Here is a 14,445-nt window from a genome sequence, read left to right on the forward strand (position 1 = left end):
GAAAACATTGAGGGAGAATACTTTAAGCTGGTAACAAAAGAAATCGACATATTCAGCACTAAATGGCAGCAGGAATGTGGAGCTTTCAGTCTTCATCTGCCTCTAAATGGTTCGACACAGGTTTGTTCCTTTTTCACTTCAATCCAGCATGAACATCGTTTTATAAATGTTCACGTGTGTTCACCAGTGTTCGTTTCATTTAAACAAATTGCATTGTTTTGGAATGTGTGCGAAAGACAAAAACAATTTACTACAAATCTGCAGAATTTCTTTTAAATGCGAGTGCATACTCAGGTTTAATCCAACAACTTGTAAACTGAAAATCAATTTGTGACAACATTAGACTTATGATGTTTGATTTAGTTCATATCTACATTGTTTTGACATGTTTTATTAATTATTGTTATTATTAATTGTGAGGTGTACAACTGGTTAAAAGACCATTTTTGGAAATTTCTGTTTATCTGTCTGTTGATAGTATTGATTGATTGATTGATTGTATAGTCGAGGGAGAAAGGAGATATGGAGGCAGAGAGGAGAGAAGGGAAGACATGCAGCAAAGGGCCTGAGGCGGGGTTCGATCTGGGGCCGGCTCTGCAACGAGGACTCCACGGCGCCCTTCTAACATTATTTGCGATCCAACGGCGCCACCTTGTGGCAAAACTTAACAGGGTCTTCTCAGCGTCCTGGTGCTGACGTTGATGTGCAGGTTTCTCCATATTTGTTCATTACAAATGTTGAAAAATATATAATTTCACAGTTGATGCTGAGTGCTCTCCTGATATTCAATTACATAAATAACACGTGACCTAAAGGTACGACCTAATTCTTGTAGTATTATGACAGTATGTATTCCTGTATAATTATTACTTCATGTTGGTGATATTGTGACTTTATTCTTATATTATGACAACATTATTTTCGTAATGCTCTGACTTTATAAAACTGAAAAATAAAATGACGATTTTATTCACATTATATTCGTATGATATTATGGCGTTATTTTCATAATATTAGAACTTTATTCTCATATATGTATGACTTTATTCCTATTCTCTTAAAATAACGACTTAATTCTGGCAGTATTATGACTTTCTTGTAAAAGTGCCATTTATGTATGTTTGAATATGATCTTTTTTTCTGTAAAATTAGGACTTTAGTCTTCTAGTATTGGGACTATAATTGTGGATTTATTTTCATAATACTCTGACTTAAAAACTGAAAAATAATAATGAAATTACGATTTTATTCATAGTATATTTCATATTATATTCGTAGGATATTAAGGCTTTATTTTCATGATATTAGTACTTTATTCTCGTAAAATCACGACCGTAATCTCGTGTAAAGCGGAACCATGCAGCGGAGGAAACGGGTCCCACTCGGACCAATGATGTGACGCACACTCAAACAAACATGGCGGCCAACATAGAGCAAATTTTCCAAGATTTCATCCTAAGTAAAATCAGAGAAATTGAAGACCAGAATGAAGACAAATCGTACGTCCACGTCGTGTTTTGTTTCCGTCTCCGTTGTGTTTAAATGCAGTTGTTGAGTCAACAGGAAGCTTTTCCAGCTGCAGAGGCCGGTTGCTAAATCTACCCAACAAGCTAACGCTAGCCCCGTTCACAGCAGACTGCTCCTGTTATTGTCTATTAATGATCAAATACAACAGCAGCAATGCATAGAGTGCACGTTTTTCCCGATTAGCCAGCTTATGTAACATTATCAACGTGTGTTTGCATGCACAGTGTTCCCACTCTGTGCACATCCACAGATTCATTCATGTATGTGTTTGGTGTTTGCGTTGAGTAGATTCTCCATTCCTCCAGGTTTTAGTGCCTGTTATCTGTCTATAAAAGATTTGGACTTGTATTGACTTGCATTGCAAAACACAGATCCCCCCTCCCCCAGTTCTAGACAACACACATTGGAGCATTTTGCCCCTAAATGTTGATTATTTTGGTCATTTCCTCTTGCGTGTACATGTTTGCATTCCTATGCTCTCAATCTAAAGCATGCTTATGTGTTTATATTAAGTCTGGTAACCTCTCGATGTGGGCTTCTTTTTGTGTCTGTATGTTGTGTTGTCCTGTGTTGTATTAAGGTATAATAATAATAATCTATTTGTGCATGTGCAACCAGGGAATTTGCTGTTTTTTATGTTGAACACATGGAAGAATCTGTCATTACAGTAAAGGAAATGTGAATATTTGCTTTACGGTTTACCTACATTTTCTGCTTGTGCTCCTAAAATTTTATTTCAATTATTTATACATCTCTTTCTCTGCCTCTCTCTGTATATGTTTGTGTGTCTCAGTGTCGGTGAAGCAGTGGCCGCTGGGAGTGAAGCGGACGGGCCGGAGAACAAAGCCGCCACGGAGCTGGAGAAGCAGGAGGACTGTGGGCTGCAAAAACAGAAACACAAGAAGCACAAAAAACACAGCAAGAGTAAGAAGAAGAGGAGGAATCGAGACAAGGAGGAGGAGAAGGAGAGCAGCTCGGAGCCTGTGGCAGAGCAGGAGGGAGGAAGCAAACACCAGTCAAGGTGAAACTTTGTGTTACTGTCGACTCTAACTTTTTAATAACACAGGAACATACTGAGGAAAAAGGCATTAGTTCTTTCTTTTTTTAAACACCATTTAAACATGGAAGGGGCAACTCAAAGAATCTGGTATCTGTTATTACAGGTGGCAGGCCAATAAGTGTGAGGATCATGAATGAAAAGGAAATGTGAATATTCACTGTGTTTTAGGGCTGCAACTAACCATTATTTTCATTATCGATTAATCTGTCGATCATTTAAACGAGTAATTGATTAGTTGTTTGGTCAATAAGATGTTATAAAATGTTGAAAAACATCAATCAGTGTTTCCCAAACCACCAGACGACGTCCTCAAATGTCTTGTTTTGTCCACAAACCAAAGAGAGACTCAGTTTGTTGTCATAAAGGAACAAAGAAAACCAGAAATATTCACATTTAAGAAGCTGGAATCAGAGAATTTTGACTTTTTTTTCTTCAAAAACGACACAAATTGATTATTCGATTATCAAAATAGTTGATGATTCATTTCATAATCAGTTATTTAAAAAAAAAACATTTATATCCTGCCATTTTACCATTAATACGTCCTTTTTAAATGTGCCTAACTCAGGTTTTGTCTTTGCTTCATAGAAGAGGAACTCCAACAGAGGTGATGAAGGAGCAAGGTGAGTTTCTGTTTTTTAATTATGATGTCACAAAGTGATGTGTTCATTCATTCATTCAGAAACGTGCCAGACATTATGGGATGTTTTTCCAGGTGAGGATAAGAAGAGGAAGTCCAAGGGCCACAAGCGACACTCGTCCGGCAAGAGGAAGAAGAAAAAGAAGAAGAGGAAGAAAGACGACGAGAACTCATCGGATTCCGACTCGGAGTACGCGTCGAAGCAGAGGGACGGCAAACGTGGTCAAAGCTTATCGCCAAGGCGACGGGAGCAGCTTCCTGACATCATCCCCAAACAGGACAGCTCCAACAAAGGAAGGAGAGACGAGGCGCGGCGGCGTTCCCGGTCTCCGTCACATTCCGACCTTCATTCACATTCCTGCTCGACGAGGAGGCGCTCGCGCTCCAGGTGTCGGCACCACCACAGGAGATCCAGGACCCGATCCCGATCCGGATCACACCGCCGCAGGTACGAAGGAAGGAAGACGCTCGCTCCACAGAATCATTAAAGGGATACTTCACCCAAAATCTATAATTCACCTATTGTTGATTTTGGAGTTCCAGGGAGGGGTTTTACAGATGTATACAATTGTATTAAAACATTTACAAAGAGTTAAGTATACATTTTTTCTCACTGGAGTACAACTTATATAAAACTAGAACAGCCACAATAAAAATAATTAATTAGAAAAGTAGGACTCGGACAGAAATAGACAATTAGAAAAGAAAATAGACCTAAAGGGAGACAAGAGAAACACAGGCACTCACTCAGGGGCGAGTGGAAGATCTGTCTTCTTAACGAATTGAAGGAATGAGCTCCATCATTTCCCAAATTTACCGGAGCAGCCAGTTAAAGACAGTCTAATTTTCCTCCAACTTAAGAAAATAAAGGCTGTCTCTAATCCAGCGGACCTCTCACTGATCGAAAAATAAAATGTTGTGTCCATCCAGCCGTTGAATCATCATGACAACTTGTATAGTTTATTTTAGGATGCCAACAGTCCAGTTTGATAGATTTTAGCTCTACTGGAGCTACACATTAAAAGAATGACAGACGAAAGTTTCAAGTCGGTGTATAAAAGTGATCGACACACAAAAAAACAGACTTTCGAGTTGTGTTTTTTGTCTGAAGTGAAAACCTTGTCCTGGTTTTCCGGCTGTAGCTCCGTGGAGAAGAGGGAAGCTCCAGAGGAACCCACACCGCCGGCCGAGGCTCCTTCACAGAGCCTGCAGCCTCCTCAGCTGCTGCTCTCCGGCCCGACGCCAGAGGAGCCGCCGGAGTCGAGCACGACGGCGCCACGGAGTCCCGGCCAGCCCGCCGCCGAGTCCACGGAGAGAAAAGAAGAGAAAGGACACGAGGAAACGCCGGGTAGGAACGCAGACTCACACACAAACAGGCTCAGTCGGTTCTGTAGCAGACGTCTAATCAGTAGGGATGTCACGATTATAGATTTTCTTGGTACGATTATTGTCAGAGAAATAATCACGGTATTACGATTATCACGATTATTATGCATTAATTAATTTCACAACGCTATGTATGTGCAAAATCAAATATAGTCTAACTAATTACAATCTATTAATCTATTAATAAAGGACCAATTATATTCCTCAGGGGAATTAATTGTCGTTTATACCAAATGTTTATTTTAATCGTTTTTTTTTTATTACAAATGACACGCAAACTTTTAAATTCGTACAGATTCAATGTTACATTAGGTAACTGGACCAGTATCTGTGCATTTACCTTTACTTTGGTGCACATCTGTCGAGATGGTACCGACATAATCTTTTTTGGAAAGTGGCGGTATTTAGGAATCTTTGCGATAAATTAATTGTGGCGTTTAATACCGCGATTAATTGTGAAAGCAAGTAATCGTGACATCCCTACTCATAAGTAATTCCTGTGGTTTTGTTCCCAAAGCTGCAGGTTGTAGCACATCCCAGTCTGCAGCGACGGACCCGGAGCAGCCTGCGGAGGAGGTTAAAGCGCCAGAGTCCCCGGCAAAGAAGAGGAAGAAAGAAGCCAAATCGCCGGAGAAGAGCAAAGAAAGGAAGTCATCGAAGAAGCAGAAAAAGTCCAGAGAGAAGTCTCCGAGTCGCAGCCACAGGAAGGGATCCAAGTCCAAGAGCCCCTCGAGGAGAAGCAGGTCTCGGTCCAGGTGGGACAGACTACATCCTGCACATAGTGTCCATCCATCCATCCATCCATCCATCCATCCATCCATCCATGCATCTATGCATCTATGCATCCATCCATCCATCCATCCATCCATCCATCCATCCATCCATCCATCCATCCATCCATGCATCCATCCATCCATCCATCCATCCATCCATCCATCCATCCATCCATCCATCCATCCATCCATCCATCCATCCATCTTCATTATCCATTTCCTTTGTTCAGCTTCTCCCATTACCCTTTCCATTAGCTGTCTATGAAGGTCTGTAGGTCTTTATTTAAAGGTGTTCAGAGAAGAGAAATTAATTTGATCCCACTCTGGGTCTTAGAATTAGTGTAATAACTCATCTATCAGACCGATTTTTCCCTCGAGTGTGTGCTTTAACGTCATTTGACCACGACAGCGTGGTGCTCAAATTAACGTTAAAGCACGCACTCGAGGGTAATATTGCCATTATACAACTATTACCAACAAAATAAAATGTTTAAACAAAATATATTCATTTCATTTTGATGGACAATTTGCTCCTAAAATTGAAAGTTTTTTTTGAGAGTGCGCTCTGACAGGAATGTTGGGATTGTTTAGCCAGGTTTTCCAAACACTGAAGGCCCACGGTGTCATAGAGACTAAAAACTAATCCCTAAGGAAATGGAAAAAAACAAACTAAATGGTTGTGTTCTGCAGGTCCAGGGGCAGGAGGGCGAGGAGGTCGCGCTCGTGGTCGGCGTCCCGCGGTCGGAGGAGGGCGACGTACAGCCAGAGGGACCGATGGAAACGAGAGCCGAGCCACTCCCCCGTACTCATCCTCCGCAAAAACAGATCCCCCACCAGGAAACACTGCAGCTCTGCTACCAGTCCTCAACGCATCAGTGAACTGGGTCAGCTCGGTTAAACGTGTTCATTAGCTACTCAATTGATTTGATTCCGATTCGATGTTGATTTATTTCTTTTTTGATGTTTTTTTAATGGATGATGTGTCCTGGTCTTGTTTCCTCAGATAAGGACCAGCTGTTGGAGATTGCGAAGGCCAACGCTGCTGCCATGTGTGCCAAAGCAGGAATGCCCATCCCTGCCAGCCTGAGGTCCAACGTGCTTCCTCTGGCGCTGCCAAGCATGGCCATGAACGCCGCCATGGCCAGTATGACTGCTGGTAAGGAAAATAGGATATTATACACGTTTCTCTTATGTTTATCTAAGCAGATAATGAAAGAAAAAAAGATGAATAGGTGAAAAATAAACTGTAAGAGAGAAAAATCCACCCACACTCTCCTATCACAGTCCTCCTATACATGTATACTTGTATCTGAGCTGGTAGGCAACTTAAGCATCCAAAAAGTAAGAAATGATAACTAGAAAAATAACAAAATAGAATAAATAAAATAGGTAAATATACAGCAGTAAATAAAAATAGACATTGGCAGCTGTAAAATGAATAAGTTTGTCTGCCCTATATGCACCTTCCTTTATCCATAGCTTCTCCTGCAAACATTAGTCACGTTTACATGCAGTGTTTTCCTCAATCGGATTAAATGAATCTTATTCTATCTGTATGAATGCTAAATAAAGCGCTCCGATCGGAAATTGAATCGGATCCGCTAAGAGACATTTTGACTCTGATTGACCTATTAATCTGATTATAAATAGGATTTTTTTCCCCCATGTAAACGCAGCTATTGTCTTATAGCAACAACCACACAAATAATAATGATTATAGATTAAATAAAGATAGTTTGCTGCTGCTGTCTTTCTCAGTGTCTCTCTCTCTGTTTCTGTCTCCCTCAGCCACGATGACAGCAGCTCTGTCCAACATGGGCACTCTGTCTTCGCTGCTCTCACTGCCCTCCATCACCAACAAGCCGCCTGCTGCTGCTACGCAACCCAACATCGCTGCTCTGGAGGAAGTGAAGAGGAAAGTGGCGAAGCAGGCCAACAGCATCAGCATCAAGGAGTTCACTGATGTAAGAGTTAGAGTTCAGCTCACCATCTATTTACTGCACAAGAGAATCAATTCACAGGGAAAATCTACATATTCTTTGCAAAAACGCCAATGAATCTGCTGTGTTTGTCTGTGTGTGTTTGTAGAAGTGCAAGATGATCGTGGACAGTAAAGGAGAGCTGCCGGTGGCTGTGCCTCACATTTCAGACGAAGAGGATGATGGGAAACCGTTCGGAGGGGCGGCTCTTCGAGAGCAGAAAGCCATCAGCTTCAGCATCAATGTAACAAGTTTTTGGCTCAACTGATGCAAAATAAAAAAAACTGTCTCGAAATTCAATTAAAACACAGAGGATCAACATGTTTTTCTGTTTCCCCCTCAGAACACGACGGTTCGCCCGGCGGTGCGTAGTGATGCAGGCATCGCCAAGGAGTTTCCTGTGTCCTCAGGATCCCAACATCGGAAGAAGGTCAGGTTTCACTCTGCTCTGTGGTTTTAGCTCTGACTTTATTTATTTATTCATTTATTTTGCATTTTTTGAAGATTTTATAACATAAAAAACAACAACTAACAAACAAAGTGTGAAAAAACTAATTCAAATAATTACATATGGTTTCAGTCGGATACATTTTCATCAATATATGCACTAGGTACCATAACAACTAACATGTAGACTGGGTACTTACTTACAAAGACAATGAAGAGTTCATTACAAGAATATAAAAAGAAAAAAATATATATAAGAAACATATTTATAAATCAGTAGAGATATTTGTTATATACCTCCCCCATTTTTCCCATCTTTCTTCAAAAATATAAACTTGATTTCTAATTCTCATTGTTATTTTTTCCATCCCGTATATCTCATTTACAAGATCCTTCCATCTGGAGTTACTTAAATTATCATCTTTTAACCAATTTCTTGTTATTTGTTTAATTAATGCAACTCTTATTATTAAAAACAAATGTTTTCTGGTAGTTTTCCAAGTAATAGAACTCTGACTTTAAGGCAGATCTGAAGTGAAGTCGAGGTTAACAGCTGATGTGTTTCCCTCTGCAGGAGGGAGAGACACTGGGCGCCTACGGAGAATGGGTTCCGGTTGATAAAACAACAGAGAAAGCTGCAGCCGCCTCCAGGAAAACCCAGAGCAGCGTTCCCACAGCGGCTTCCAGCTCGGCCTCAGGTGAAGCAGCAGCAGCTTCAGCAGCAGCAGCATCAGGAGAAGGAGCAGCAGCAGCTTCACCAGAGGCCGACGACCAGACCACGGTGGTGCCGCCGGTGAACGACAGCGTGTTTCCTGACCCGGTGCTGCAGGTACGAGACGGGCGGGTTCTTAAAAACCATCAGGATCCGTGTCTGTGCTTCAGAGCCTTTAAAGTGAAACTCTTCTCCTTCTCTCTCTGTCTGTGTCTCTGTGTCTCTGTGTCTGTAGCCGGTGGACATATCTCAGGCCGTCACCGAGAGGATCCGAGCTCAGAGGCGTTTAGCGGAGAATCCCTACGACGTCAGCGCCATCTGCATGCTGAGCCGTGCACAGGAGCAGGTAGAAAACAGCACAATAACAATATATATATATATATATATATATATATATATACAATATTTACAGCTCTGGAAAAAATAAAGAGACCACTCCCAAAATGTTCTTAATAAATCTCTACATGTGGCAGCCATCGATTCCAGTGTCTATTAAACTCCAACACACCTGAACCAAATCATATTTAAAGCAGAAGTGAGTGATCCGGTCGTTTTGGCTAATGCTGCGTTCCAGGCAGGCTTTTGAAATCGTAAATTACAGCTTCAAGTCACAACTTACGACTTTGTAGCGTTCCAGGCAACCCACTCGTGTTTTTCCGACCTGTTTTACCGGTGAAAGTCACTATAACGGCCACTCGTAACTTCCGACCGGTGAACTCGTACCAGATCGAACTGGTACCACTTCACGGTCGGAAAAATACGAGTTTCCTTGAACGCACCATAACAGTCCTCGTCGCTACGTCACCACATTCACGGCGTTCCTTGGCTGCACACACAGCCCTGCATGCCGTTCTCTCTCCTCATTGGATAAAAACTGTAGGATACGATAAATGTTTTCTCTTCGGCTCAGAGCAGAGCAGAGGGACTGAGAGACCCGTGTTTCAGTCCAAACACTCTATGTAAGTGATTGCTGTCGGAAGATATAACTATTTAAGACTTATATTAACACAAATATATCACTCACTTCTGCTTTAATGAGGAAGAAATATTATAAATAAATGAATCAAACACTGCTGCGATTAAAAATTGGGATTATTCCACCATTGTTGATTTCTAAACTCTTCCTAAGTTTAAAAAGTAGTGTTGTGTTGTTTTAAAATGAATATCAACTTGTTTTCTTTGTATTATACAAGGTCTGAACACCAGAACTTTTTTGTTATTTTGACCTGTTGCCATTTCCTGTAAATAAATGCTCTAAATGACAATATTTTTATTTCCAATTTGGGAGAAATGTTGTCAGTAGGTTATAGAATGAAACAACACATTTTACTCAAACACATAGCTATGAATAGTAAAACCAGAGGAACTGATCATTTTGAAGTGGTCTCTTCATTTTTTCTACAGCTGTATATAAATAATCATCACATACTTCTGACGCTGATGGAAATGTTCTAGTTTTGTGCAGATGTTTTTAACGTGTTGTGGTTCTGCAGGTGGACGCCTGGGCCCAGTCCAACACCGTCCCCGGTCTGTTCACCGGCTCCACAGGGGCTCAGGTCCTCAGCTCAGAGGAGCTGTCCACCAGTGGACCACAAGCATGGCTGAAGAAGGTGAGACACACACACCTTTTGGCGTATGGCGGAACAACAATTTCAAAAAAGTTGGGAATAAAGAAAAAACTGGAAAATATTGAGTATTTTAATTTTTTGACACATAATTATAAGATTCATGTGTTTATTTGTAGCATTTTCTCCTTAAAACTTCCCATTGGATACATTATGGACCATTAAAGGCCTCAAGGCTTATTGCCCTGTTGTGATTGGTTGGTTTTGTTGCTCTATGCTGATTTGGTTATTTGGTTTTTAGCTATATTGTAATATTTTTTTTTACCCCTTTTTGATTATTTTGTTGATTTGTAGCCATATTCTAATTGGTTGGTTGTTTTTTTTAGCTTTATTCTGATTGGTCGTTTCATTGTTGCCAGTATCTTTTCATGATCTCATCCCTGCAGCTCTCCATTGTCCTCACCGTCTCTCTCTCTCTCTCTCTCTCTCTTGTGTCTGTTTCAGGACCAGTTCCTCCGCGCGGCTCCGGTGTCCGGCGGCGTCGGGGAGTTCCTGATGAGGAAGATGGGCTGGAGGACGGGGGAGGGGCTGGGGAGGAACCGCGAGGGCACCGTGGAGCCCATCATCATAGACTTCAAGGTCGACCGCAAAGGTGTGTGAGGCCACAGAGGAACACACACACACACAGTCTTAAAGGGATGGTTCAACATTTTGGCAAATTGGCCCATTGCCATAATAGTTTTAGCAGTAGGTTTGTTAGCTTTATTTGTTGGTGCAAGCTTTATTTAGAATGGCGGAGCAGAGCTGTGAGCTGCTCAGAGCTACGCTACGGAGGCTCATGGGATTTCTTGGTTTCCCTCATCAAACTCATCAAATACACAATCCAACAACTCCACAACGCTCTGGTGGACAAGTTGTGACCTGCACATTCACCACGCTATGAGATAATAACACAACGTTACCAGACAGAGTTGTTTTAGAGGGAAATTCATGCAAAACTGCTGATGCGTGTTTCTGTCGGGGGCAGTTTTTCATCAAGCAGTCTCTGTATTTACCTCTAAAACAACGACTACGACTATAGGGATTATGGCAATGGGCCAATTTGCCAAAAATGTTGAACTATCCCTTTAGGTTTGCAGATGAAAATGAGCTGCAAAGTCACAGAGCCACATTTTAAACGGATGGTTTGTGTTTGCAGGGCTGGTCGCTGAAGGAGAGAAGCCACAGAAGCAGACTGGAGGTCTGGTGGTGACCAAGGACCTGATGGGTAAATATACACAACCAACACACTGCAGCTGTGACCTTTAACCTGGTTCCACTACTTCCTGAACCGACCGTTTAAATACCAAATAAATCATACATATATCATCTATGTAAAATATAAATTCCCATCTCTCTCTGTAATTAAGATAAAAGCCTGACTCTCGGTCTTATCAACATTTCACAGTAAATACAACTTGGTCTTTGATCTGTTTGCTGCTTTTGGCCCACAAAGACTGTTTTGTCTCAGTGCTCATAGTTTAAAATGTGTATTTCACCGACATTTTGTAGGTGAAATTAGCCACAATATGTCATCATGTGATAAAATATCAAAGGAACCATATGTGTGGCCTTAAGATTATAGTCTTTATTATAGAAAACTATAGACTATAATGTTCTCATCCACTTGGTTTACAGGGAAGCACCCGGTGTCAGCGCTCATCGAGCTGTGCAACAAGAGGCGGATAATGCAGCCCGACTTCGTCATGGTCCATCACAGCGGTCCCGACCACCGCAAGAACTTCCTCTTCAAGGTGCCACCACCTCACTAGAGCTTTTGTTCCTGCTGTTGAGTTTTTTATTATTGTGCTCTAATCCAGATGTTGTGTTGTTTGCAGGTGACGGTGAACGGTGTGGACTACCAGCCTCAGACAGCCAGCCCCAACAAGAAACACGCCAAGGCCATGGCCGCCACCGTCGCCTTACAGGCTCTGGGAGAGGTAATACCAAAACATCAAGACAAACTCCATCTGCCCCATTCCCATGTACCTGAGCAACTGCAAAGAAGCTCTGGTAAAAAAAACTAAAACAAAACAAACATCCACTTGACTTCAAGGAGGAAAAGACATTGGTAAAATATTCAGACAGCTCGGTCCACTTGTCATCTTTACTCAAAAGGCCACAAATCCTCCTCTTCTGATTGTATCCAGCTTCATAAACTCCTTCACAGCAAGGCAAGGCAAGGCAATTTTATTTGTATAGCCCATTTTTACAAACAATTTGTCTCAAAAGGCTTTACATGGCATCAAAACAACATCCTCTGCCCTTAGACCCTCACATCCACTGAGGAAAAACTCCATAGAAAACCCTTTTAACAGGGAAAAATTGGAGAAACCTCAGGGTGAGCAACAGAGGAGGGATCCCTCACCCAGGACGGACAGACGTGCAATAGATGTTGTTACAGACAATAAAACAGTTTACAACAGAGAATGTGAGAAACATGGAAATGTATTTATCTATATATATATATATATATAGTTTAGTTATTTGTTAAAAAAAGAAAAGAAAAACAGTTGAATACAAAAGAAAAATAACGAGGCTTAGTAATAACAGCTTATTTTTACCGTCCTCCCAAACATCAAGTCATCAATTCAGCATTATTTATAGAGGCCCTAAGCTCTGGATCATTGAGGTCCATCTCCTCCCATTGCACTTTTAAAAAGAATCTATCTTTCCCTACTCGCTCTCTAACTATATTTTCTCTGTCATTGTTCTGCTTTTGTCACATATTTTTTTGCTGGTAGTTGCTTAACTCCTGCTGCTATTGATTTCTTGTCTTTTTCTTTTGTTTAGCTCATGTGTTGTTGTTTGCTTATCATTTTGTTATGTATTATTGACAGGGGTGGAACTTTGTACAAGTTCGTCAGGACTTTGTTCCCTCCTTGCACAGCATTATTATTAATAAACTTAAAAACCTAATACCTAAACCTAACCTAAATACATAAACATAAATCCATGTGTTGTTTTGTTCCCAGGTTCCTGTGGACGGCCCGGGACTCTACACCGGCCCTGTGTTCACTGCTGCTTCCACCGGCCCCCTGTTCTCCACATAGACACACACACACACACACACACACAGAGGAGTTGATGTTACACACACACACACAAGTTTTTATTTGACCCTGTTCAATAACCAGCCGATCCTCCTCCTCCTCACTTTGGTGGCTTATTTCTACTCTACTGAAGAGATGAACAGATGTTCCCATGAAAACCACTCTGGCTGCAGCCGGCACAGAGGACCTTTGAATCAAAGCTGCTAGCGACCAATTTTATACCCTACAGAAAAAGAAAAAAAAACCACACCTGTTTTTTTAAGTCACTACGTTTCTAACATGGTGGCCGATATATATTTTTGCCACAGAGAGAAAAAGAGAGAGTTCAATTCAAAGTGGATGGCATGTATTTATGTATCTATGTGCGTACGATGACATTTATAATACAGTAGCATTTCAGCTTGATATATATTATCCTATTTTAATCTAACCTTAGTCCAGACACACATTTTTTTTTTTTTTTTTGTTTGTCATCCATGTGTTGTGGGTCGGAGCGAGGCGGAGCTGCTGCCGTGTCGGGGGCTGTTAGATGAGTTTGTTTCTGTTGTGGCCTCGTGTCCTTCTAACAAAATGTTTCTCATACGAAAATACTGTTTAAGAAAAAAAATAAAACTTTGTGGAACTGACCTTCTAAAAAAAAAAAAGAAAGAAAAAAGAAAAAGTGCAAACGCAAAATAAAGATTATATTTATATGACGTCGTCTTGGAGGTGTCGTTTTTTTCTTGTTCTTACCAACAGCGTGATGTCGTTATTTTTATTATGTCTAATCAATATAATTGTTCTTATTCTGATAGAAATTGGCTTTCTTCCATGGCCAATCACCACATTGAAGTTTTCCTTTGTCCTTGCAGTGACGTCTTTCATCCAGCAGATGGAGGCAGAGGATGGAAAACTCTGATTGTTGCTGTCAATAAGGTGAACTACATCTACATTTCCAATATATTAAAGATAGAGACATATGAGATAATAACAGAAAGTTACCAGACAGAGTTGTTTTAGAGGGAAATTCATGTAAAACCGCTGATGCGCGTTGCCTTCAGGGACAGTTTTTCATCAAGCAGTCTCTGCATTTACCTCTAAAACAACTCTGTCTGGTAACGTTGTGTTATTATCTCATAGCGTGGTGAATGTGCAGGTCACAACTTGTCCACCAGAGCGTTGTGGAGTTGTTGGATTGTGTATTTGATGAGTTTAATGAGGGAAACTAAGAAATCCCATGAGCCTCCGTAGCGTAGCTCTGAGCAGCTCACGGCTCTGCTCCGCT

At 41.1% G+C, this 14,445-nt stretch overlaps 1 protein-coding gene across 1 annotated transcript; it reads left to right on the plus strand.

Annotated features, from left to right (window-relative positions):
• Positions 1-1,396: 1,396 nt before the first annotated feature.
• sonb (SON DNA and RNA binding protein b) lies at positions 1,397-13,756 on the plus strand. Its single transcript, XM_083986391.1, has 19 exons — positions 1,397-1,499; positions 2,321-2,548; positions 3,176-3,210; positions 3,303-3,675; positions 4,370-4,575; positions 5,131-5,368; positions 6,077-6,270; positions 6,390-6,542; positions 7,175-7,350; positions 7,475-7,609; positions 7,709-7,795; positions 8,387-8,641; positions 8,760-8,870; positions 10,018-10,134; positions 10,594-10,741; positions 11,288-11,356; positions 11,767-11,882; positions 11,967-12,068; positions 13,104-13,756. The coding sequence occupies exons 1-19, from the start codon at positions 1,417-1,419 to the stop codon at positions 13,179-13,181; spliced, it is 2,904 nt and encodes a 967-aa protein (XP_083842517.1). The 5' UTR covers positions 1,397-1,416; the 3' UTR covers positions 13,182-13,756.
• Positions 13,757-14,445: the final 689 nt, after the last annotated feature.

Source organism: Trachurus trachurus (genome assembly GCF_905171665.1).
Source record: "Trachurus trachurus genome assembly, chromosome: 2".
NCBI classification, from domain to species: Eukaryota; Metazoa; Chordata; class Actinopteri; order Carangiformes; family Carangidae; genus Trachurus; species Trachurus trachurus.